The sequence below is a fragment of the Macrobrachium nipponense genome, chromosome 26 (genome assembly GCF_015104395.2).
Source record: "Macrobrachium nipponense isolate FS-2020 chromosome 26, ASM1510439v2, whole genome shotgun sequence".
Classification (NCBI taxonomy): domain Eukaryota; kingdom Metazoa; phylum Arthropoda; class Malacostraca; order Decapoda; family Palaemonidae; genus Macrobrachium; species Macrobrachium nipponense.
The window spans coordinates 44,689,473-44,714,944 of record NC_087215.1 but is presented as its reverse complement, the minus strand read 5'-3'; the positions used below and the strand labels follow the sequence as shown (position 1 = coordinate 44,714,944).

Sequence of the window (25,472 nt, the reverse complement as noted above, 5' to 3'; positions counted from 1 at the left end):
GGACAGCTTGGACCACCGCTTGAGGTTGAGCGGACTGGAAGGGCTGGAACTTCCTTGGCCGTTTCTTGTCCCTAGAATGCATTCTAGAGGACTCAAACTTCCTCTTTGTAATGAGTCCCCAGCGTATCCTCAGGCTTTGGTTAAGTCTGGCTGCCTCCCTGAGAACTTCGTTAACGACGGACTCAGGGAAGAGATTCGGTCCCCAGATGGAGGATTTAATGAGCTTATTGGGCTCATGCCGGATGGAAGCGTCCGAAAATACGTGCTTCCTGCAGTTTCATCTGGCCACAGCAAAGTCATAAAGGTCACACTGTACGGTGTGAAGGTGTGACTTTGTTAAAATCTTAAATAGTGGCTCCTCCGCATACACCAAGGACGTCATTTCTGTCATGGTGGTGGAGTTGAGGGACCTGCTCAGCCTGCACCTTGTATCATACTCAGCTTTGACTAAGGTGTCGGGGAGTCTAAGCCGCTCACTAAACTTTGTTGTAGCACAGTCTGGGTTAAGCTTACCCAACGGGGGCGTCAACCCAATACTCCGTGCCTCCGGGGAGCAGAAGGGAAGGTAACTCTGTCTCCCAGAGTTGTGGCATAGGTTTGTCTTCCGTGGCCGCTTGGAGCGTTAGCTCGGCCACTTTGGAGAGGCAGGGGGTAGGAGTGTCATCACTCACTACAAACATTGCAAAGGGGCTTTTGTGGGGTGTCAACTTTGTGTTGACACACTCCCACTCTGTCAAGTTACGGACCCAGGCTTGTTGGGCCTGGTCCCTAGGGTAGATGACGGTCTCCTTTGGGACCTTATCTTCCCTTATCATTGCCTCTTCCGTCAACTGGGTATAGCCCATGAAGGGGAACTGGAGATCCGGCAGGTAGAACTCAAAGTCTTCTACCCTCTATTGTGAGCATACCCTCCGAGAACGGGGCGTATGCTGCTGGCCTCCAAGGGCGGTTGTTCTTAAATGGAGGCAGCTTTGAGGAGTCCGGCATCGACAGAGGTTGTCTAACCTGCCCGGACTGAGGTAGTCCCGCCGCCAGGTTTTCCTAGATACCTGCCACTAGGGTCTCCTGGTTCATCATCCTCTCCGTCAGGGACTGGATGGATTGTCCCAACGCCTCAAGACTGGAAGACAGCTGAGACATAATCTCTTGGAACTTGGTTTGTACCAAGTTCCCCATCTGCTCCATCATTATAGAGGAGAAAGCCGCCGGGTCAAAGCTACGTTCCTGGGCCCTAGATTTTGAGCCTCTCGCTCTCGACCCCTGTTGAGGGGGAGTAGCTCTTGCCGAGTCCGCCATGGGTTTGGAAGCCGATGGCGTACTGGCGCAGCTGGTCTTAGGTTTTGGCTTAGGCAGGGACTTCTTAATAGCCTTTAAGGTGTCAGTGGATTTCACCTTAGGGATCACCGAGCCCGACTTAGGTCTAACAGACTGGGGCTTTCCAGTGAATCCCTGGAAAGAAGAAGAGTTAGAGGATTGAGATGGGTTAAAGGACAAGCCTGTAGCCCCTACACTACCTGCCTCAACAACATTCTTACCTCCGCCCTGGTTGTCGACAACCATGGGCTCGCGGTCTAGGTTCATGGCCGCCACATCTCCCAATACTTCTTCGCCGAAACCCTCTGTATCTTCTGGCAAAGGCGAAGTCTCCGCCGGATCCTGGCGATGATAGGGGCCGCCACCTCAGCCTCTACAGCTGCCGACCTCTTTGCTCCGGGGTAGATGAGAGAGGCCATCTCCTCAGACAGCATGTAGGGCTACTTGGCCTTGACATTCCTGCCAAAGCCACCGACCCAGGCCTTCAGGGTTGTCCAAGCCGCATCCTTGATGGCTTGAGGGTTCTGTAAGAGATAGTTATCTCAATCACTAACCTAGATACTACCTACTTAGTCTAGAATGTATCATTATGACTTTATTCAATATAACTCTCATTGTATCATTCTGAGAATGGTACGTACCGACTCAGAAGTGAGATCACTCACAAGCCCGTAGCAAATCTCGTACCACACCAACAGGGATCCCACCAGGACCGCACATCCAGCATGAGATCGGCAGACCTCATGCCCGCACGGCTCTTGCAGTACGGCCGTGCATGCTGTCTCCAAGCAACGCACCATCTGTAAGTTGATTGATACATGAGTATCACTAATTGGACCCACCGGAGATGTATCCGGTAGGGCATGCATCGCAATTCTACTGTCACCGGAGTTGACTCCGGTGGAACGTGTGTCTAATAATATTTGTATTTCACTAGTTCCGGAGCCTAGTTTTCGTTCTTGTCATGAAATTAAGGTTTTAGGCCTGGTACAGACAGAGCAGGGGAAGGATAAACCTGGCCTGACTCCGCTGGCACCGGAGACACATAATCTAGTCGAATAAGATTGTCTCAAGCCCACTCTCCGTCCCCACCGGAGTGCGGTATGGAGTAAAAACCAAGAAGATAAAAACCAGGCGAGGGAGCTAATGATAATAACATGGTACTTCGGTTCTGAATACCCGGCGGAGTAGGAATGTCCGCCGTAGTAAACGAACCCGAAGAATAGTACAACAACTTATCTTACTTAAGTAATTGAAAATACTAATAACTATACATGCGCGTAAGAAAAACTGCTCTAGTCGTTGTGCAACATTCCTAGCGCAGTATCCCCTTCCACCTAGCTATCTTTATCTCCGGGTCCAACTATATAAGAGCAGATCAGGGAATCGGTAAACTTAGCCTGTGTCTGATCGAATAAGGGATCGTAGCTATTCGCATAGCTGATGCCTTCTAGTCGGGGTCCCGGTTCCGCCGGGGCGGGAGGATAGATATGGTGAAGTAGGGCTGCGGATAGGGAACGCGATTAAAGTGACACGTGGAGCGTACCGTCCCGACAAGCCAGGTGGCCAGTCAAGGCTCGCCAGGGTGGGCACCCCCCTGTACCACCCACACTGAGCATGACGCGGTGGACCTACCCCCCGACCGAACTCCCTAACCCTCCCCCCTTATGCGAGGGCTCAGGTCGGCTACATGGAGTAGCGTGAGGCGAGCCGCATACCCCACCGAGGTGGGGACAGGGGGAAGGAGGTCGACCAGAGGAGTGGCCCACACGCGATCTGTTGGCGCCGCTACCGGCCAGGTGGGCAACCACGCGGTAGGCTGGCCCCACTGAACAGGAGCAGAAGGCCTATAGGCCTACTATAACATGCAAAGCACGCAAAATAACACATATTTCAATATCACTAGGATAAAAGAATAGAGGGAGAGGGATAGAGAGAGAGGGATGGGGTAATGAGTCCTCTCGAGCGGCTGCCTAACCTTCGCAAATCTTACAATCTGAACAGGTTAGACAGGAAGGCTCTGAGCAGCTAGCCTAACCCGCCAAATCGGCTTTTATAACCGACCTGGCTAGGAAGACCAGGGTGGCTCACAGACCGTCATAGGCTACAGTAAGGGCCGAAGCCCTCCCGCATAAAGGCAAGAAGTCTCTTATTCAAGAGGCTAATACTAAGTAAAATATAATACAGCATCCAGCCATTCATTGGTTGGAAGACAACATACAGGATGTATAACAGGAATGCCATACCTAGGCTACCCTCCGAGAGCATGCGGCTCAGTTTGGTAGGCTAGAATCCCCCGCGTACGGGCCTAAAGTATAACGTCAGGAATAATATACATGTATATATATATATATATTGCTAACTGAAAAACTGCTAATCTATCCAAAAAAGGCGACTCCAATTAGTATGGGGGACCAATTGGGTGCCGATATGAGCATAAATATACGCGGGTAGCGATGCCCGAATGGCTGACTGGGAGCGGCGTTATGCCGGCTCCCGTTCGTTACCAAAATTAACATATATATAAAGACCATCGCTACCCTAAAACATGACCACATATTAGTTGTAGTACTCAACTTAGATGCAGCAGTATCCTGATGATCAGACATCTTCAAGAAAAGGGAATTCGTACAAAAAACACTGTGAGAAACACAACATGTGTACGCTTCAGCAGTGCTATCGAAGGAATGATAAACAGACGCTAGTTGTAGCAGTAGCAGGCAGTAGATGGCCTGGAACAGCTCCTCTGTAGACTAGGGATATTGAGAAAGGAAGAGACTAAATGGCAGGGGACCTCTGATAGTGGTTTCACATGCCCCAGTTTCCATACCGACACCCTTAATTAAGGGTAAGCGAGCCAGGAAACTGGCATAACCATATAGCTTTTTTCTCTAGTATATTTAGCAATATTTATACCTTAGAAATCCACCTACGCACATCAAAGGTCAATCATCCCTTGACCAAACCGTACACTTCCACATTGCTGATTAAAGCAGTTTTATATACTAACAAAATGCCCAGTAATTGTGCAGTTTTCGAATACTCCTCATATAGGGGAAAAAGTAAGGATCTCACTTTTCATAAATTTCCTAAGTACATCAATACAAGGAAAACGTGGCTTCACTATGCAAACGGGAAGATCATATTAATGTGGAAAACCCTCAGATATGTAGTAAACACCTTGAAGCAGAAGCATTTGAGAGGAATTTGATGTATGAATTGCTGAATCAACCAGTGCCTCGATCTCACATCAGAATAAAGAAAGGATCAGTACCGCTGCATTTACCTGTAACTAGACATTCACATGCATCACAAGGTAAGAGAACAGCATCGTGTATTGATGGTTAACCATTAAGCTATACGTATTTTGTTTGTTTTGTTTTGTTTTAATGGTTTTTATATTGCATGGAACCAGTGGTTATTCAGCAACGGGACCAACGGCTTTACGTGACTTCCGAACTACATCGAGAGTACCCTTAAGATATAACAGATTATGGAGGAACAATCTGTTAGTCCCATTTGACAACATCCTTGATGGTTGCGTGAGAGAGTGAGTGTTTCGTGGTTGGTATCACTGTCAAGATCGTGTAGTATGTTTGCGTTTTTGGTTTTCTGAAAAAGAATGGAAAAAGAGAGTTGGTGAGTTCTGGGTTGTCTGCTGGTGCAGTTGCTGTGTCAGTCAGAGAGTCAGTTTGTGATCAGAGGTCTAGGCAGTCAGTCAGTAAATGTAGTCAATGGAGTCAGTATTAGAGGCATTGATGGTCAGTTAAATTGTGTCTTTTAATTTTTGTTTGAATTACGTATTGTTGATGTATACTTAAGAGTTGCTGTGCAAGTGTTGTTGTTGTTATTGTGCTTGCGTGTTGGAGGACTGTTAAGCGTGTGAGTTCTGTTGTGTTGTAAATGAGTTGTTGGAGTTGTATGTTGTTGTAGTTCCTTGGTGTTGTAGGTGGTTGTGCTGGCTTGTCGTGTTATTGTGTTTTGATGTTGTAAGCGATTGTTTGTGCAGTAGTCTTTTGTTGGGTTTATTGGTGAATTGTTGTATGGTTGTAGTCCTTGTTGAATTGTTTGTGTTGTGTTACAACAACCATATCCAGCAGACAGCGCAGCTCCCCGCCCTGAGTGTGTCAAGTGTGTGTGGTAAGTACAAGTGTGGTTTAAGAGAGTTTTTTTTTTTAAGGGATAAATGAGTGTAAGGAGTTAGAGTGAAAGCTGTTGGCGAATGTACCAGAGAGCTTATACCAGTTTATGAATCTAAAACGTATGGAGAAAATGAGATGGACGAATGAAAGGTTGACGTGGAACAACATTTTAAAAAAAGTAGAGGATTATGAGTTAGATAGTTGTATGAGAGTAAAAGTGTTAGTGTTAGGACTGAAGTAGCTGAGAGTATACCAGAGTTTAAGAGCTATAGGGAGGCAGTTTTAGAAGGGCCGAGGCAAATGGCAGAGCAAGTAGTTGATAGGAGAGTGAGAGCAAGTAACCTAAGTGTAGTAAAACCTAAGTGAGATCGGAGTCCAAACACTGGAAGAGTAGGATCAGTTAGTCGTAAACGAGAGCAGCAGTGTTACAGATGTGGAAAGCCAGGACAAAAGAAGAATGATGTTGGTGGGCGTTAGGAGCGTGCTTTGGGTGTGGGCAAACAGGCCATTTAGTGAGTGAGTGTAAGAAAGATAGGGATATTAAGTGTTACAGATGTGGACAGGGCACAGCAAATGGATGTCTGGGTACCCGTGTGAATGTGATTTGCGGTAATTGGGGGAAGAATGGACATTATGCGAGGATGTGTAGAGAACTGCATGCGCAATGTGTTGAATGTGGAATGGAAGGTCATGAAGTGAATTTGTGTAGGCGAAAGGGAGTGATGCAAACTAACAGTTCAGGAAACTAGTTAAAGAAGGGATTCAGTTGGGTGGGTCCTCTGGTGTGCAAACAGTGAGAGTTATGCATGTGCGTGAAGGATTGCTGCAATGAGAAAGGGTTTGATAGTAGAGCACATGAATGTACGAGGGTGCAAGTAAATTGCAAGGGGATATGTTTGGTTGCTTTGATTGATACTGGGTGCAGTGTAAATGTGTTTTAAGAATGGATGTGACAAGTTGTGGAGTGAGTGTGAAATCAAGAATTGTTAAGGAGAGGTACGAAGATTAGGGAATTTAGGTATGCCTGTAGTGGGGACGATATGTGAGAAAATAGAAATTGTCAGGGTATTAATGGATGTGAGTGATTTTTGCATAGTTGAAGGGATGAATGATAAGTACGATATGTTGCTAGGGTATAAGTTCTTGAAGAGGTGCTGGATGGTGGTCCGTCTGTGTACGAATATAAACGAGTAGCGTATGAAAGGGAATGTACATGGAGAGTTGTATTTGGATAAGGATGCAAGAGTAGACAGTAAGTTATGGAAAGGAGTGCCGTTGGTTGCAAAAGTGAGGGTGAAAGTGCCACGTGAGGTCGGAGAAGTTGTTAGTGTGAAGGTTGCGTGGCCGGATAGCCTCGGGATTGCCATCGGTGACAAGTGTGAATACATACATAGTTCAGGGTGTGGCTGTGAACAAGTTGGTAAAAGCAAGTGTGCATGTATACAATGGGGTTCTGGATATGGGGAATCCTCAGGTATTTGTAGCTTTGTTGCCGAGTGTTAGAAAAAGTGAGTGTGGGGTATACATGAAGGTGATTGTGTGGGGTTGTTGTATATGTTAGTGAATGCACTACCCAAGTCTTGGCTCCGTGACGCTGCAAAGTTGCCCAATGGCTCGCCAGGCAACCCCCCCACTTCTGCAGCAGGTGAGAGGGAACGCCGTCCCTAGCGTTTCCCTCTCTTCCCCTTCCGTTTAGCCCCTTTCCCACAAGAGGAAGCGGCCTGAGAGGAGGGCTGACACTCGCCTCTCGACGCGAAAGAGGAAGCCTGGGTCTTTCCTCGCGCTACCCTTGACGGTGCTGACATCTTGGGAGCGGAGGAAGCGCTAGCTAAGCTCCGAGGCTTAGCCGCAGTTGAGCGAGACTGCCCAGAAGTCTTCGCAACTGCCTGGTGTACTATGCGATCGCTGTCCTCAGCTCTACGCTTTTCCACCGCAGCGTCCACCATCTCTCTGGAGAAGAGAGAGGAGGAATCCAGCAACGGTCCGTTCGGCAGACCCAACGTTACTTCGTGACCGGACACCCTGGTTACGCGAGTCAGGACTGCATCCCTTCTCCTCAAAACCAGGTTGGCCATCTGGTGGGTGAAGTAGGAGATGGCCCTAGCTCCAGAATGGCAGTCTCCCGAACGTCGAGTCTTCCACAGGAACTATAGCTCCCGAGGAGGCTGCAACTCTGGATACTGTGAGGGACCACAGACCCAGCCAGGAGACAGCCTGGAAAGCTGCAAGGCAGTGGATTCCAGGGCTGATGCCTCTTGCTGCGAGAACCAGAGGTTCTCTGACAGCAGGTGTTGAAAAGGCACTCCTGGAGTTAGGCGAGCTAACTCTGGATCAACCTGCTTGGTCAGCAATGGGTCTGTCGAAGGCACATAGAAACGCCATTGACAAGGCAGAGGAGGGGGAAGCAGCTTGTCCAACCTGCTGGTCCTGAGTGAGGCCTCTTGTCCGGAGACAAGGGCGTTCATTTGGTCCAGCACTCCGTCGGCCAAGGAAGACCGGAGTAGCCCCACCGTCGCTCTGGGTTCCTTCTTTGGTCCCCAGAATGACTCTAACCTCGATGGACGGTCAGAGGGAGCAACCACCGATCCTTCCCCGAGGTCGTTGTGCTGACGGAATAGTGCAATGACACCTGCAAAGGACATCTGTATCTCGGGGGTGATTGCATCCTGAGGCAATGGACCATCAGATCCATCCAGGCCGATCGTCTCCCAAGACACTCTTCCTTCAGGAGGAAGAACCTCGCCAGACCCCTCATGCTCTCCTTTAACCACTTGAGTGTAAGATCTGTCCGGTCCCAAGACCGAACCAGGCTCTCATGGCCGGACCGTAAAGAGCGCACTCCTGTTCGCCTCACTCCTCCTGGTGTAGCCCGAGGAGGTTGAAGGGACAGGTGAGGAAGACCTGATGATCCTACCCTGCCTACCAGCAGAACCGGTAGGCTAGGAGAACTGCAGGCGATCGCCAACCCGCGGTGGTGATCGAGCTGCAGGTCTGGACCAGCGATCTCCCTGCGGAGAAGTGCTGGACCAAGGGCGGTAGAGTCAGTCTCATGCGTCAGGGGAGCTGCTACCAGCCGTGCGGACCAGCTGATCATGCTGATGGGATCAATGGTCGGGCGACTGGTAGCATCCACCAACGCGGTGAGAGCAAGCACTGTCCTCACACCTGGTGACCGGGGGGGACCTCTTCCCAGCCTCGACACATGAATGGTCTGATGGGACTGTCACGTCAACCCTGGGTACCAGACAATCGCTGGTCTGGCAAGAGTCACCTGAGGGACTCTTACCATCATTCCGCTCCATGCCTGGGTCCTGACAACGCGCATACTCAGCCGTCTGGACCTTGGCTGCACAGTCACCAGCAGGTGACCGTACACTCAATGACACTCTCACTGACGAGCGGCCAAGATGGTTCCCGGTCCGGTGGAATCTCTGGAGCCAGGAGCGGAGGTACCTCCACAGTCCCTGTCTTCCTCTTCCCTGAGGAAGGAGAGACAGGCCCCATTCCCGGAGGAATGGGACGACCAGCGGAAGACCCACCTGTCTCACCAGAGCGAGACAGACTCTTATAAGTCTCTGTGCGAGGCTTCTTAGGGAGGGGTGAGGCCACCTTCTTCCTCGACTGGGGGGCCTTGGAACTCAAAGGGGAAAAGGCAGCAGAAGACAACAACAACCCCCTCCTCTTCTTCTTGGACTTCCTCTTCGCCAACTTCCTCAGGACAGCTGACAGGTCTCCCATCCAGGCTGGAGCTGGGGAGGCTGGGGTGGCAACGGGGCCCAGCTCCACCTGGCTGGGAGGACCTGTTAGAGCGGCAGCACTTCCATGGGCAGGAATAGGAGCGGCAGGCACGGTGACGGCAACAGGAGGAAGATCTATGGGTGAACTCTTCGGGCATTCGAAGTCAGGGAGAGTAGCGAGGACAGCAAAACCTGGAGGAGGGGATAAATACTCCCTCTTGGGTACGTAAGGCAATAAACCTTGCACCGCAGCCGTGGGGGTGACCATCATCACGTGCTGGGTGTATACCAGGTGAGGGGGAGCAGAGTATCCCGGGGTCAAGACTGTGAAGGAGGGGCCCCTGAATACTAGGAGTCCCCAGAAGACTCAGCGAGCGCCACACCTGTTGAAGGTCCCCAGATGTGGAGGCAGACACACCTGAGGAAGCAACAGTCGGGTTAAGGGGGGGTTCCTGTTCTCTTAGCGAGAGAAAGATCCCCCCTCAGCGGACAGAAGACCCCAAGTACAACTCAAGGTTGGGGTGTCTCCCTCCCTCCTCTGCATTCGACAGATCGAGTGAAGAGGCGGAGAGAGACATGTCCCCCGAAGGGGAGAGAGCCATACGCGGGAGCTGACGAGGAGTGAGAAAAGAAGACGACGTATCCGTCACCAGAGGTGTCGAGGGAGAGCTTTCCGACGACACCTTGGCGACTTCACACGGCTTTTTCCTCTTCTTGTACCGCTCCCACTGCTCCTCCAACCAAGAGACACAACAGCCACATGTTAATTCACGCCCTTGGCACCTCGTGCACAGGGCATGAGGATCCACAAAGTCACTTGACCGGAAAGCCCCACACTTTCAGCCTCCCACTCCAGGGCACACTCTCCAGTTGGATGGGGGGCACGAGGGCTTATCTGAATTGTGGAATTGCATGGTTCTTCCTATGCAATACCACAAACAAAAACAAGAAATACTTACAGTTTCACACACAGATACACAAAGAATTAGGCTGAAAGCCAAAAAGTACATAAGCTATCTCACAACAGAAGCGGGCAGAGGTGTCAACACACGTCTGCACCCGATGGCGGTTGAAAGCAAAGTGGAATGTTTACATCTAGTCAGGCGGGACTCCCGACCATCGGACAAGCAGTTACTGCCGAACTACCTTGTCATTAAATCTTACGACCGGTCCGATTGGTCCAGCTGGCGCTGATAGTAAAGGACCGATGGTTTGTATAATGTGTCGGAACAGATCGCTGATAACGATAGGTTATTACGAAACGCCAGTGAGGTAGCAGCAACGGAAATAACTCGTCATTAACTTGGGCGTGTGCCTCTATGTTGAGTAATCTTAAGAGGAAAGACAGCCTCTTGGGAAAGGGGACGAGAAGGATTCTTCACTGAACACCATAAGCGTGAAGGAGGACCTCTCACTTTCTCCGTTTCGTGGATATAATATTCTAATGCTCTCACTGGACAGAGAAGTCTCTCTTCCTCCTCTGGTCCTAGAATATCCATAATGTTCCTTATGATAAATGAGCAAGGCCAAGGGTATAATGGATTCTTGTTTTTTGCCAGAAACTGAAGGGCCAAGGAACAAAGGGCTTCTCCCTGAGTGAAATCTATTCTCTTTTCCATAGCATGGATCTCACGACACGCTTTGCTGATGCCAGGGCGATTAAAAAGTCTTCTTATTCAAATTCTTCAGGGAAGATGACCAAAGAGGCTCAAAAGGATGGCCGGAAAGATACTTCAGGACTACATTGAGATTCCTGGCTATACAGTCCTTAGGAGCTTTCCCTGTTTCAAACAACCAAATAAGGTCTGTCACAGCACTATTTGACGACAGATCAAGTCCCCTATGTTTAAAATCGGAGTTTAGCATAGCTTTATATCCTGTAATCATAGATGGAGATAACTTCCTTGTAAGCCTCAGGAAGAGAAGGAAGTCGGCACTCTGACTGACAGTGGTCTCAGAGGAAGCGATTTTAGCCTGTCTGCACCATCTTCTGGAGAAGTTCCACTTTGTTTGATATTGCTAGAAGAAGCATGTCTGCATCTCGCAATCGCCTCTGCAACTCCTCGCAAAAAACCTTTTGCTTTGATGAGGCTCCTGACAGTCTGAAGCCTGTGAGAGCTAGAGCGGACAACCCTTGGTGGAAACGATGGAAGTGAGGTTGCCTGAGAAGACTTCTTTTGTGCAAGGAGCCTCGGATAGTTTACCAACATGTGGGGAAGGTCTGGAAACCACTCTTTTCTTGGCCCAAGGGGAGATATTATTGTCAGGTGAACGTTTTGATGTAGCTTTACCTTGTTGATGACCTCCCTGATCATCCAGAAGGGGGGAAAGGCGTAAGCATTTAGTCCCGACCAGTCCAGCAACATCGCGTCTACTGACCAGGTTAGAGGATCTGGGACTGGGAAGCAAAACAACTGAAGACGATCCTTCTTGGATGTTGCAAACTAATCGATGGACAGTTTTCCCCAACCCTTCCGAAGATCCAGATATACTGTCGGGGTCAGCGTCCACTCTTGACAGAAGAACTTGATGTCCTCTGCAGCAGAGTTTGTCTGCCAACACATTCTTCTTCCCCTGAACAAAGCATTGAACAAGGCTTATATGATGTTCTTCTGCCCATAGAAGATCCCATGCAGTCACGAACAGCGTGAATGAGCGAGTCCTTCCCTGCATTCCAATGTATCCCTGAGTTCCAATGTAAGGCAAGGCTGTTGAGTTGTCTGATTGTTTGTTTGTATGGTGCTTTTACGTTGCATGGAACCAGTGGTTATTCAGCAACGGGCCAACAGCTTTACGTGACTTCCAAACCCCGTCGAGAGTGAACTTCTATCACCAGAGAATCGAACCCGTGACCACCGAGGTGGGACGCCAATACCATACCAACCACGCCGCTGAGGCGCTAGTTGTCTGATTGAATGGCGACTAGGTGCACAAACTCCTGAAGGCCCAGGAATACAGCCAGAAGCTCCGTTGCATTGATGTGTAGGGATCTTTGAGACTCCGTCCATACTCCTGACACTGTGTGATCCTGAAGGGCTCCCCAACTTGCGTCCAACATCTGAATAAAACTGTAGGCTGGGGTTCACTGGAAGAAGAGAGACACCTTCCTGAAGTCTTTCTCTCTGATTCCACCATGAGAGATCACCCTTTATCTCTTTCGTGATCAGAAAAACCAGCGAGTCGGGTTGTGACTTCCTGCACCAGTTCTCGAGGAAAAACTGCAGTCATTCCCAAATATAAGAATCTTCTAAGAAGGAATAATTTGGGATTTTAACATTTATCACAATGACCAACTTCTGTGTTAGGCAGAGTCATCTTTAGGTCCTTTGCACACTGACTCTCTGAAGAAGCACAAAGAAGCCAGTCATCCAGATACAGAGACCCACTTATTCCCATCAAATGGAACCACTGTTCCAGGAGATTTAGGACCCTGATGAAGAACTGAGGTGCTGTCGACAGGCCAAAGCACAGCGCTTGAAACCGAAAGATCTTGTTCTGAAAAATAAACCAGAGTCCTGATGGCTTGGGACATGGAAGTAGGCATCCTGCATGTCAAGGGATACCATCCAATACCCCTGACAAAGTGAGACAAGTACAGAACTCAGCATCTCCATCTTGGACTTAGTTTTCAGGATAAGTTGGTTCAATTAGGCCTCAAGCCCCACAATGCTTTTTGGACTACAAATAGCCCGCTGCAGATCCCCTCTGATATGTCAGTGACCTTTTCCACTACATGTTTGAGAATCAAGGATATCACTTCCTTCTCGAACGCCGAAAACCTCTTCGAGCCAACAGAGTATGATGTTAATATGATGGGGACCTTGGAAAGGGGAGGTCTTTCCTTGAAAGGAATGGAGTAGCCCTGACATAAAACTTGAATCACACAGGCTTCTGCACCCCTGTTCTTCCACTCCTCCCAAAACTGCAGCAGCTTGGTGCATACGGGCATGCGAAGGACAGCAACATTACTTGTTTGCAGGCTTAGCTGCTGCTTTTGACATAGACTTGGAAGGTGGGCAAAAGTTGGTGCAAGGTCTGGTAAAAGGGGGAGACTTTCTCCACGAAAAGGCTGCTTCTGAAGTGGCAAAATGGACTTAGCGGACGTCACGACTGAGTCGAGGACTTAGGGCACTTGGTGGATGGTGCAAGTAAATCCAAAGTTGACTTCTTTTCAAACTCCGAGAGGATGTCTTGCATTGCACCTTGAGGAAATAGGTGTGACTTATGAAGTGGGGAGAACATTAGAGCAGACTTCTGGGTTGTCGTCACCCCTTTTGTGGTAAAGGAGCACCAAAGCTCGTGCTTCTTTAACACTCCCATGGCAAAAGGAAGCTATTTCATCTGCACCATTTCTCAGAGCAGGAAAAGAACTACTAAGCAGTCCTCCCAAAGATCCTCAGAAAGCAAAGGGGAGTCCTCCAACTTCCTTGCCAACATTCTGATCGTCCAGTCCATAAAACTAAAGATTTCCGAGAACTTAAAGAGGATGCGAGCCAGATGGTCAATTTCCAATAAAGAAAAGAATGTCTATGCAGCCGAAAACGCTGCTCTCCTATTCGAGTCCACCAGGCCAGAGAAGTTCCCCTAGGAGGAGGCAGAGACTCCCAAGGAAAGAGCTTTCCCGGTTGCGTGGAAATGGTAAAACTTCTTTATAAGCAAAGAGGGTGTGGAGGATCTGCTCTCCGAGGTTGGAGGAAGACTCGGGAACAGGAACCTGGGGGCTAGGAACAGGCACCACAGAAGCCACAGTAAGAGCAAAGGTCTTGTGTACTACTGCTGTAGTCATCAGGGTGGGGTGCAGAAAGACCCATTGACATCAAATAGTTGGTGGACATTGTGACAGTTGACAAGGTGTGAGTCACAGGAAGGGGGGAGCAACATGCACGCGGCTCGAAGGTGACTAAACAGCACTCGCATTGAAGGAATTCCTTGGAGACCAAAAGACTGCCAGGTCTCTCAGGTTTGTCCACTGCTATGCCTGGAAACAGTCAGGTTAGTGGGGCTGCCTCAGTTTGCACCAGAGGAGAGGCTTTCTCCCCTATCATGAATGGAGGCCACCACAGGGAGGCCGTCCCTGCTCCCAGTCCCCCAACAGTCTCCTCCTGACATTGCAAGGGATGACCAACAGAGGAAGCCTCTCCCAAAGGTGAGGCAGCAAAGCATGTTAGTCTCATTGAGGGGATGAAAGCATCCACAGGATTACTTGCAAAAAGAGTCATCAGGGGCGTATTACCCTCAAATGATGACGTGGAAAGCTTCTTCTGGTACTTCCTCCTTGATGAATAACTTCCTCCTCAATGAATACTTCAACCACTGCTCTGGAGGCCAGTCATGGCACTCCACACAAACAGATTCAGGGCTACACTCAAGTCCCCTGCATGACTTTCAAAGGAAGTGAGGATCAACGTCAAAGGAAGGAAGAGCAGTAAAGACAGTAAGCCTTATTAGTGGTACCAGACATTTCCACATGGTAACTGGTTTATGCTCCTTAGGCTCACATGATACATGGGTTTGCTGTTCCATGACAGGCAAACACAATATCAGCAAAAACAAAAAGAAACAATCCTACTGGGAAAGTAGCGATGGTACAGAGAACAAAGCAAAAGCAACGGCAAGCAGGGCAAAGGCCAGTAAAGCACATCGACATAATCGCAATGATGGCCGAAAGTAAAGTAACGCTCTAAAGACCGGGTAGGCAGGATTCCTACCTGGCCGTTAGGTAATAAACTACCGTAACAGGCGGTTTCCAGCTTTGCTGATGGTAATTCCTATATACGTAGTGAAAGGTTGTATACCGTGTAGTAACAATGTAATATTGTATGATTCCATGGAAGATAATGTAAGCTCACTGAGTTCTTTTCTGTTCTGAGCCTGGTGTTTGTGAATTGGGAGGGGAGATGTTCTCCTGCACTAGTGTGACTAAAATAATGGCCTAGTGTGTTAGCTATTTCTGTTCTGTCACCAAAAAATTATCTGTGTTTAGTACTGGGGCTTTGTGAGGTAGGTGTTTTCCTGATATTTTATGCATACATCTCCAATCAGCTGAAACAGGGGAGGAAGAAGTTAATGAGACATAGATTTCCAACTTATGATTTGTGAAGCAACAAGCATTGTACATCTCAATAAGGCTGTGGCTCTCTTAAAAATGAAAGGTAGTGAAGTGTCCAGGAGAGTTTCTTTTTCACTTGAAGCTATACCAAGCAGTGCATTTTATGCGCAGAGATCTGGTGGAGTCTTTGTTCCACCAGGGTAAGGACCTTGGATCATCTGCCACAGACTTGCTAGGGTAACTCACTTCCCATTTCCAAAGTTTAAAAGAGTTGACTTAGCTCCATGATTTGGTATGTTCAGTATCCTAAATGAGGTTAGGAAGCACAGTAATTAGAGTCAAAATGGCAAAAGTTAGGTTGGTTGGGATACAGCATTTAAGATGATGTAGGAAGAGGGGTCCAGATTAGGAGGCCTCTTCATCCTATGAGAAATTAGGTTAGAATGGCCAATTGTAACCTTTTGGTACCTGCCTCTGCTAAATTTGAGAAAATTATTCTCTGTGGTAATGACATGAATGAAACAGCCATTTCTTTACTTTTCTTAGCCTGTGTTCTGAGTGTACTACTACACATCATCATCGTCAGTAATTTTCATTTTTATTTTTCATACTCTTATACCATGGTTTCTGTGCTGTGGTTCCAAGAATGGTGTCAGATGATGATGCTACACTACCTGAAAGGTCCTGACAAATGCAGTAACATGTATCATGATTACAAGATGTACTGAATTTATATTTGGAGACATCATAGATTTAAGACAATTCTGATATATCAAATTCCGATCTCCTATGCATATTTCTTTCTTATTATAGTATTGGTTAGATTGAATATATATCTAATGAAGAAACTAAAGCAATTCTGGTGCCAAAAAGTAATATAAAAAACTGAAATGACATGTCCTGGCACAGAACATGTCACTTCTGATTCCTGTACATAAACTATTGGCCATTTAAAATTTCTTGTATAACTATGAAATTTAATTTCAGTTCATCTTGTAACAAAAAAGCAATACACATTATTGCTTCTCAGGATATTCATGTAATGACACTTCAGTATTCTTAAATAACAAAACAATTTCAGTTTATGGATAAACTTTTAGATATGTTAAAAAAAAATAAAAAAAGAGAAGTTAAACAGCTTTGAATCAATCAGAACTTGATTGTGTGAATTTCATTATTTCTAATCTAGCCTATACATTTGGCAATCACAAATATTTTGTTGTTGTTGTTACCTAGTTAATTATAAAACAATTATCAAAATCTAAAACATTATCCACTAATGAATTCAATCTACCCATAAGAAAAAAAGAAACACCAAAAATTGCGGTGTTAGCTAGATGTAATCTTGATGGTAACAGAATAGAATGTAGTACTATTTAGGCCAAAAGACAACCACCGAGACCCATTATGAAGTCATTCAATGTTGAAAGGGAAATTGACAATAAAATGGTTTGAAACTTGTAACAAGAAGAAAACCCTGCAGATGCACCAAGTATGGTATGACAATTGTTAGATGGAATAGAATATGAAAGGGGGTAGGGCAAATGGAATGGAATGCAAGGTTGCAGTTGGGGGACAAAAGGATGCTGCAAAGTCCCTTTAATGCCTATACAGTTGGTGCACTGTCGGCACTACTCCACTGCAGGGTTTAAATTAGTGTAATGACTAGGTAGCTAGGTATAACCCATTCGTGGTTCTTTTGATTGGAGCTAATAGCCTAGCTATACCTAATTAAACCCACAGCTTTGATTTAGCTAGGTCCAACGGTTCGGCTGAAAAAAGCTGCGACAGGTTTGGACGTTTTTATCCATGTCCTATCTCATTTTGCATTATTTTGAATAGGCTAATAGCCTATACCATAGTCTACAGCAAGAAGAGCTCTATAACTAAATTAGCTAATGGGTCTTGGTTTAGGTAACACCTGTCAATCCCACTGGAGTGCTGATGGGTGGGAATATTTTTTCATTTCTATCACGTTTACATTCCCGAAGACCTCCTCGTGTCATCGGAATGTCTTTGCCAACAGCGACTGTCACTTCCAGCCGTAAAAGGGGTCGAAGGACAGCAATGTTCGTAAGGAAGCGCAAAGCGCTCATGAGCCCCTCTACTGAGGCTAAAGGGGTGCGTACTCCGGCACGCCAATCAAATTCATCCTGTCGTTAATGTTCATGACCGTGGCTGGACTCCTGGAGGAAGGGAGGGACGTTTCCGACGAAGCCTCTCCCTCCCGTGACGCCGTTCGAAAGCGAGCGAAGCGTTTTTCAGTATCATGGCTGACGTTAGGCGAACGGCGAACGTGAAAGGCCAAACTTTCGTCAACATTCAAGCTTTAATTATGCGCTGTCATGTCACACCACTATACTATGGCTAACGACTAACTTTCGTTTTCATGAAATAATGATATCTAATAATCGATTAAACTGCCGTAAACTTACTTTGATATGAGTTGGACGCCATCCTTCGATAACATACGAACGGGAACCGTTGTGTACTACGAGAGCGACACTCCGTTAGCCTTTGAGAAACAGATGGACCAGTTTGTTCGGAGTGTTAGTACGAGAGATGGGACAGCCTTAATATTATTCGGTCAGGGAAACCAGCCTAAGCTATAGAGGTTCAAAAAATATTTGAACTTAGCAATAATGAAACAGAATATTTAAAACTCAAACAGCTTGTTTAAAAGTATGTCGGGACTCGGGCATTAACACATTTCAAAGGTGATGTGTCTAGTATAATACACAAATCAAACTATTTACTTTTGGTTTCTGTGGATAACTATATTAGAGAACTTATATCTTCCAATTAAATGCTATACTCTAGAAGTCTAAGCATTTTTTTTATCAGAAGAAAAGACTATTGGACAATACCGACGAAACCTTCCTTATTTTAAGTTCTCGTTCCAAAAGGAAATATGGACACCATAGGTAGGACTTCTTGTCATTGATATCACGGCCTTAGCACCATCTGGCGAAGGTTGTGTTCAGAATGAGTTTCAGCTTACGTTTTGAGGAGGCGAAAATCATTCAGTCACCTTGTGAAATTTATTCTGTAATAAATGTTTTTTTTTTCCGTCCCTTCACATGTCAAAGCAACATAATACCAAAGCAAATCTTCAATGGGGCTCTATATCTTAACACATACTGTATGCATTCTCGAAAAATGACCTAAGATTATTTTCTGACAGTTTAATTTACTCAACTATCAACACAACAACGTGTTTGAGGCAGTGCAATTTAAACTAATTCCATAAATTCTAATTTTTCAGTCTCGTTTGTTTTAATTAATGTTTGTGGTCTGCACATAGCTTAAGGTTAGCATTCATGCTTTGGTGATTTAATAGTGATTAATGATAAAAACATAATAATAATAATAATAATAATAATAATAATAATAATAATAATAATAATAATAATAATAATAATAATAATAATAATAATAATAATAATAATAATAATAGGCCCTACACCCACGAATAGCAGAACAACTCCAGCATTGTATCTCAAATCACCATGCACCCAAATGGATGACCACAGGAAGAACATACTTAGTACAAAAAGACTAGAGTAAGGGAAATATAGCCAGTAACTACAGGCCCATCACCTGCCTACCAATAATGTGGAAGTTACTAACAGGTATCATCAGTGAAAGACTATACAACTACCTAGAGGAGACAAACACCATCCCCCACCAACAGAAAGGCTGCAGAAGGAAGTGTAGAGGTACAAAAGACCAGCTCCTGATAGACAAAATGGTAATGAAGAACAGTAGGAGAAGGAAAACCAATTTAAGCATGGCATGGATAGACTATAAGAAAGCCTTCGACATGATACCACACACATGGCTAATAGAATGCCTGAAAATATATGGGGCAAAGGAAAACACCATCAGCTTCCTCAAAAATACAATGCGCAACTGGAATACAATACTTACAAGCTCTGGAATAAGACTAGCAGAGGTTAATATCAGGAGAGGGATCTTCCAGGGCGACTCACTGTCCCCACTACTCTTCGTAGTAGCCATGAAGATGGATGCCGGGTACCAACTCGAGAAAAGAGGCAACAGAATCAACCATCTGATGATCATGGATGACATCAAGCTGTATGGTAAGTGCATCAAGGAAATAGATACCCTAATCCAGACTGTAAGGATTGTATCTGGGGACATCAGGATGGAGTTTGGAATAGAAAAATGCGCCTTAGTCAACATACAAAAAGGCAAAGTAACGAGAACTGAAGGGATAAAGCTACCAGATGGGAGCAACATCAAACACATAGATGAGACTGGATACAAATACCTGGGAATAATGGAAGGAGGGGATATAAAACACCAAGAGATGAAGGACACGATCAGGAAAGAATATATGCAGAGACTCAAGGCGATACTCAAGTCAAAACTCAATGCCGGAAATATGATAAAAGCCATAAACACATGGGCAGTGCCAGTAATCAGATACAGCGCAGGAATAGTGGAATGGACGAAGGCAGAACTCTGCAGCATAGATCAGAAAACCAGAAAACATATGACAATACACAAAGCACTACACCCAAGAGCAAATACGGACTGACTATACATAACACGAAAGGAAGGAGGGAGAGGACTACTAAGTATAGAGAACTGCGTCAACATCGAGAACAGAGCACTGGGGCAATTTCTGAAAATCAGTGAAGACGAGTGGCTAAAGAGTGCATGGGAAGAAGGACTAATAAAAGTAGACGAAGACCCAGAAATATACAGAGACAGGAGAATGACAAACAGAACAGAGGACTGGCACAACAAACCAATGCACGGACAATACATGAGACAGACTAAAGAACTAGCCAGCAATGACACATGGCAATGGCTACAAAGCGGAGAGCTCAAGAAGGAAACTGAAGGAATGATAACAGCGGCACAAGACCAGGCCCTAAGAACCAGATATGTTCAAAGAACGATAGACGGAAATAACATCTCTCCCATATGTAGGAAATGCAATACGAAAAATGAAACCATAAACACCAATCGAGAGCATTCTCTTGGACAACAAACAAACATTTAACAAAAATCATTAACGATATCTCTCTCTCTCTCTCTCTCTTTCTTGAAGCAAGCAAGCTTTTGTCTGGAGCTGCCAGACATCCTCGGGCTGGGAAGCTGAGGGTGGACCGATCTTGGAGCGGTGTCCATCCTCATTTATATTTGGGGTTGACAGCAAGGGGTCTGCCCCATGCTGATCTACTATTGGCTGGTGGCGGTAGGTCTTTGTTTTCATCGGTGGCTTGAACCAGGTCTCAAGCCACTTTCCCTGCGTTGATGGTTGCGATGCTGTAAGTCCTGCAGCCGCGTATACCTCCTTAGTGGCGCGGTTACGTTGATGGTCGTTTCGCTACGCTGCGGGATGTCATGGCTAACTTAATTATGGTTGGCTGCGGGATTATCTCGTTCGGGGGTGTTGTCTTCCGTGGAGTTGTCATGCTCGGTAGTGTCATTGTTGGTGGCAGGTTTTCTCATACTCGTAGGGAGGAGAAATTCTTCCTGCGTCGTATTTAGTGTAGGTTTTACTTGCTGGATGAGAAGTGCCTCCAGCAGGCGTAACCGACGGGCATCAGGGGCCTTTCCGATGATCTTCGTGTTTTGGATGATCACATCCCGGGAGATGGCCTCTTGATGCTTGGCACGGGCATGATTCTTGATAGCCCCCTCTTTGGCATGGCATGAGAGTCTCTTCGACAGGCGAATGTTAGTCATACCAACATAGGTGCTGCTGCAACTGCGGACTGGGCATGTATACTGGTACACCACATGCGTCTGCTTCAGGGGGTCTCGTACCTGTGAAGAGGGGTTATTTTTCATAATAAGGTCACGCGTCCTCCGATTCTGGTAGTATATAATCAGGTAGTTATTTTTGGTGTCGTCGGTCGGGGATACATTTTCAGAAATAATTTTCTTAACTGAGTCCTGTTCTTCACGGTAATGTGAACTCATGAAGGCTTTATAATACAGCTTGATGTTATCCTGGGAGCGGGGTTGTGGGCTCTCACTACCGTACCATTTCTCCAGGGCTGTACGGACTTCTCTGCTTATTAATTTATTTGAATACCTGTTATTTATGAGTACTTGGGAGGCGTGGTCGAGTTCCTGATGAGTGTCCTGCCAGGTCGAGCACTATGAGAGGGCTCTCCTGATGAAGACCCTGACGGTCGTGCTTTTGAATCTGGCGGGGCACTCGCCGTCACCATTGAGGCAAATTCCTAGGTTGGTTTTCTTTGTGTAGACGGAAGTACGGAGGCCGTCTTCCGTCTTACTCACAAGGACGTCAAGGAAGGGGAGCCGATCAACGGTGCTGTATTCAACCTCGTAATTCAGCACGCTGCACTGCTGAAATGTCTGACGGGAGCAAAGCTGTCGTTGATATATCATCCATATCTGCGGGGTTGCTGCATCCTAGCGAAGACTTGTTCCTCCACGGTGCCCATGTAAAAGTTAGCGAAGAGTACTCCTAGTGGGGAGCCCATCGCTACGCCGTCCTTTTGGCGGTACATCTGGCCACGGTGGGTGGAGAAAGGGGCCTTCTTCATGCAGATCTCCAGCAGCGTACGGAGCGAGGCTTCGGGTATGTTGAGGGGCGCCGTAGACTGACTCCTGTAGACACGCTCAAGGATGATGTCAATGGTTTCGTCGAAAGGCACGTTCGTAAACAGGGACTCTACGTCCAGAGGGGCAATAATCCCGGTGCCAGGGGCGTCTTTGATGACTTCTAGGAATTCTACTGACGACTGCAGGCTGTACCAACTCGGGATGTAGGGTGTCAAAATTTGGTTAAGACGTTTAGCCAAGGCGTACGTAGGGGCGGGCGTCTGGCTCATGATCGGCCAGAGGAAGTTTCCTGGTTTGAAGGCGCTTCTCATCCAGCAAGTAAAACCTACACTAAATACGACGTAGGAAGAATTTCTCCTCCCTACGAGTATGAGAAAACCTGCCACCAACAATGACGCCACCAAGCACGACAACTCCACGGAAGACAACACCCCCGAACGAGATACTCCTGCAGCCAACCATAATTAAGTTAGCCTTGACATCCCGCAGCGTAGCGAAACGCCCATCAATATAACCGCACCGCTAAGGAGGTCTACGCAGCTGCAGGACTTACAGCATCGCAACCATCAATGCGGGGAAAGTGGCTTGAGACCTGGTTCAAGCCACCAATGAAAACGAAGACCTACCGCCACCAGCTAATAGTAGATCAGCATGGGGCAGACCCCCTGCTGTCAACCCCAAATATAAACGAGGATGGACACCGCTCCAAGATCAGTCCACCCTCAGCTTCCCAGCCTGGGGATGTCTGACAGCTCCAGACGAAAGCTCGCTTGCTTCAAGAAAGAGAGAGAGAGAGAGACATCGTTAATGACTTTGATAACTATGATATCATAGTTTATCTGTAAAATTCAAATATATACACCAATTTTGACTCTGTATTTGATCATGACCCCCATAAGCGCTCTACTAGCCTGTCTAAGTAGCACGGAAAAAGCCGCTATTCGGAAAATAGAGACGAATCTCTACTAGTGTAACGCTGCTGAAGTAGCCATTACTTTTAATAAAGTATGCTTGAGAGAGGGTCTGCTTCCTAAGTACAATAATAATAATAATAATAAAAGCAGAACTCATTACAACCAACCCAAGGGAAATCAAAACAACAACCGGTGCCTGGAAAAAAAAAAATCATGGATATGAGATCTGACTTGAGTATAGCTGAAAGAGATGGCAGAAAAGAGGCTTAGAAGCAAGAAAATAAAGGAGGAATCAAACGAGAAATACAAAGTAATACAGGAGAAGGGACTAAATAACACAACAGAAGATACAGAACAAAGGCTTAAAGCCAAAGCACACGAGATCCAACGGTACATGAACAGGAATAATGGATACCTACAAAACAAATGCTTCGGAACCAACTAGATTCTAGTATACAGCCAACTATGAGGGGAAGACAAACACCAAGTAATTCTTGAAGCTGAACCAAGAGACTGGGAAAACATATGGAGCAATCCGATATCACAAAACAAACATGCAACATGGATCCAGGTAGTCAAGGCAGAAGAAATGGGGAGAATAAAACAGATTCACCGAGACCACGACAGACACCAACTAAAGAAAATGCCCAACTGGGAAGCCCCATGCAGGTTCCGATGCAGCCCATGGATACTGGCTCACAAACTTCAGAGCCTACACCCACGAATAGCAAAGCAACTCCAGCATTGCATCACAAACCTCCATGCGCCCAAATGGATGACCACAACTACAAGGCGAACGTACAAAAAGACAAGAACAAGGGAAGTAACTACGTGTCTATTACCTGCCTACCAATAATGTGGAAGTTACTAACATATCGTCAGTGAAAGGCTTTATAGGTAGCTACTGTTGCGAAAAATTAGTGCACGAATTTTCCGAGACGTTTTTCCTCTCAGTATGTTCCCCTTTGGAACGAAAAGATTATTTGTCAAACATAAATTCGGTCATCGCCTCTCCTCCCTCATGTTCAATGACAAAATTCATGCTGTTTTGCAAATTATATGAAAAGCGAAGGAACGCCTCCTCCTAACGAAGATTAATTTGTCAAAAATGACTAACCCAACCCGCACGGCTATAAAACCCGCTTGAACGCCACTGACCCTTTCGTCGATCCCTATCACCAGGATCCATACAGACTCTCTGTATGGATCCTGCCTATCACTAACGATCGGCGCTTTTTTTCTATCATCGAATAATGAAATATGGTACTTGAACTCCATAGATTTACGTGCTTTTTTCCGTTTTTCCACGACGATAAATTTTTCTATTTCCTTACTAGCTATCTCTGACTAGCCAGGACTCGCTACTATCGATCTTTATCTTCTACTAATGGGTACTTTAGGGTTTAAAGGGGTTTGTAACCTCACCTGTTCACCTTTCCTTTAATTTTTGAATTCATATCATTTCACCCTCATATCCCATGGAGATCACAAATAAAGGCATACCACATATCCTTTAACTCACCATTCCACCTAAAAATAATTCAAATGACCTACGGGCTGCTTTTTAGCTAGAGCACGTGCTGGCATAAAGCCAGCTTAATCTTCAACAACAACAACAACAACAACACTGACGCTCTCTCTCTCTTCATGAATTAACTGAATATAGAACAACACATTATGGTCTTGATCGTGGCATGGGGGTGTGAGGCAAGCAATGAGGCTGATGGCGAATGAGTAAGTAATCGTTCTTTTTTGTAGCCATCATTGGGATAAGTGCATTTAGTTATTATCGAATGTGTTCAGCATTTTCACAGTAATACATTGGTATTTGTCTTGATTAAATGTGAATTGAAATTGTGCAATTCTTAAGAGTTTTTTGAGTGGTCGCGTGGCCACATAGAATTTTTCCAAGTGTGGTGTGCTGAGCCACCTAAGTTCCGTGTGATTTTTGTCTTGTTAAATTTAAATGAGTTTATTTTGTAATAAAGTTTGTTAAAATCAATCGTGTTTCATCTGTCGAGTTGTCCTTGTATACGGGCTGGAACCTGTCCATTGGCAGGCCTATCAGTCCATAACTTCGGGTGCGAATCTAGTGAAAGACACCATAACATTCGTGACAGTTACAACTACATAGAGAATACATCCCCCACAAACAGAAAGGCTGCAGAAGGAAGTGTAAGGGCACAAAAGACCAACTCTTGATAAACAAAATGGTAATGAAGAATAGTCAGAGAAGGAAAACCAACCTAAGCATGGCATGGATTGGCTACAAGAAAGCCTTCGACATGATAGTATTACACACGTGGCTAATAGACTAGCAGAGGTTAACATCAGGAGAGGGATCTTTCAAGGTGACTCACTGTCCCTACTATGATTCTCATGACAAAAGTATTGCTGAAGATGGATGCTGAGTACCAACATAAGAAAGTGAAAGCAACAGAGTTAACCATCTGATGTTCAAGGATGACATCAAACGTTCGTGCGAGTAGGACATGTCTGAGAAGTGCTGTGTAAAGTGCAAGCTGCGATGCTCAAAGTGAATACCAAGAAGAGAATTAAGAGTATATACATAGGCATACTTTCGAGTGACAATATATTGTACATCTGTAACAGTTGCAAGGGGCCTGAACAAAAAGCACACATGAAACTCACTGAAGATGAGCTTGAAGAAATAAAAGCAAACACTGAGGTATTAGCAGAGCTGATTCAGGATTCGGCTCAAAAAACTAATGTCATGACCAAC

General features: G+C 46.1%; 1 protein-coding gene across 9 annotated transcripts in view; it reads right to left on the bottom strand.

Annotated features, from left to right (window-relative positions):
- The window catches only part of LOC135200242 (uncharacterized), a gene marked incomplete at its 3' end in the record, with an annotated part of 370,718 nt that extends 352,784 nt beyond the window's left edge, over window positions 1–17,934 (bottom strand). For 3 of the 9 annotated variants that reach the window (XM_064228691.1, XM_064228694.1, XM_064228692.1), the window contains 1 exon segment: window positions 17,164–17,593. In XM_064228691.1, the coding sequence (XP_064084761.1) occupies window positions 17,164–17,338 (175 nt within the window). 9 annotated transcript variants of the gene reach the window in all.
- Between the last annotated feature and the right edge of the window lie 7,538 nt (window positions 17,935–25,472).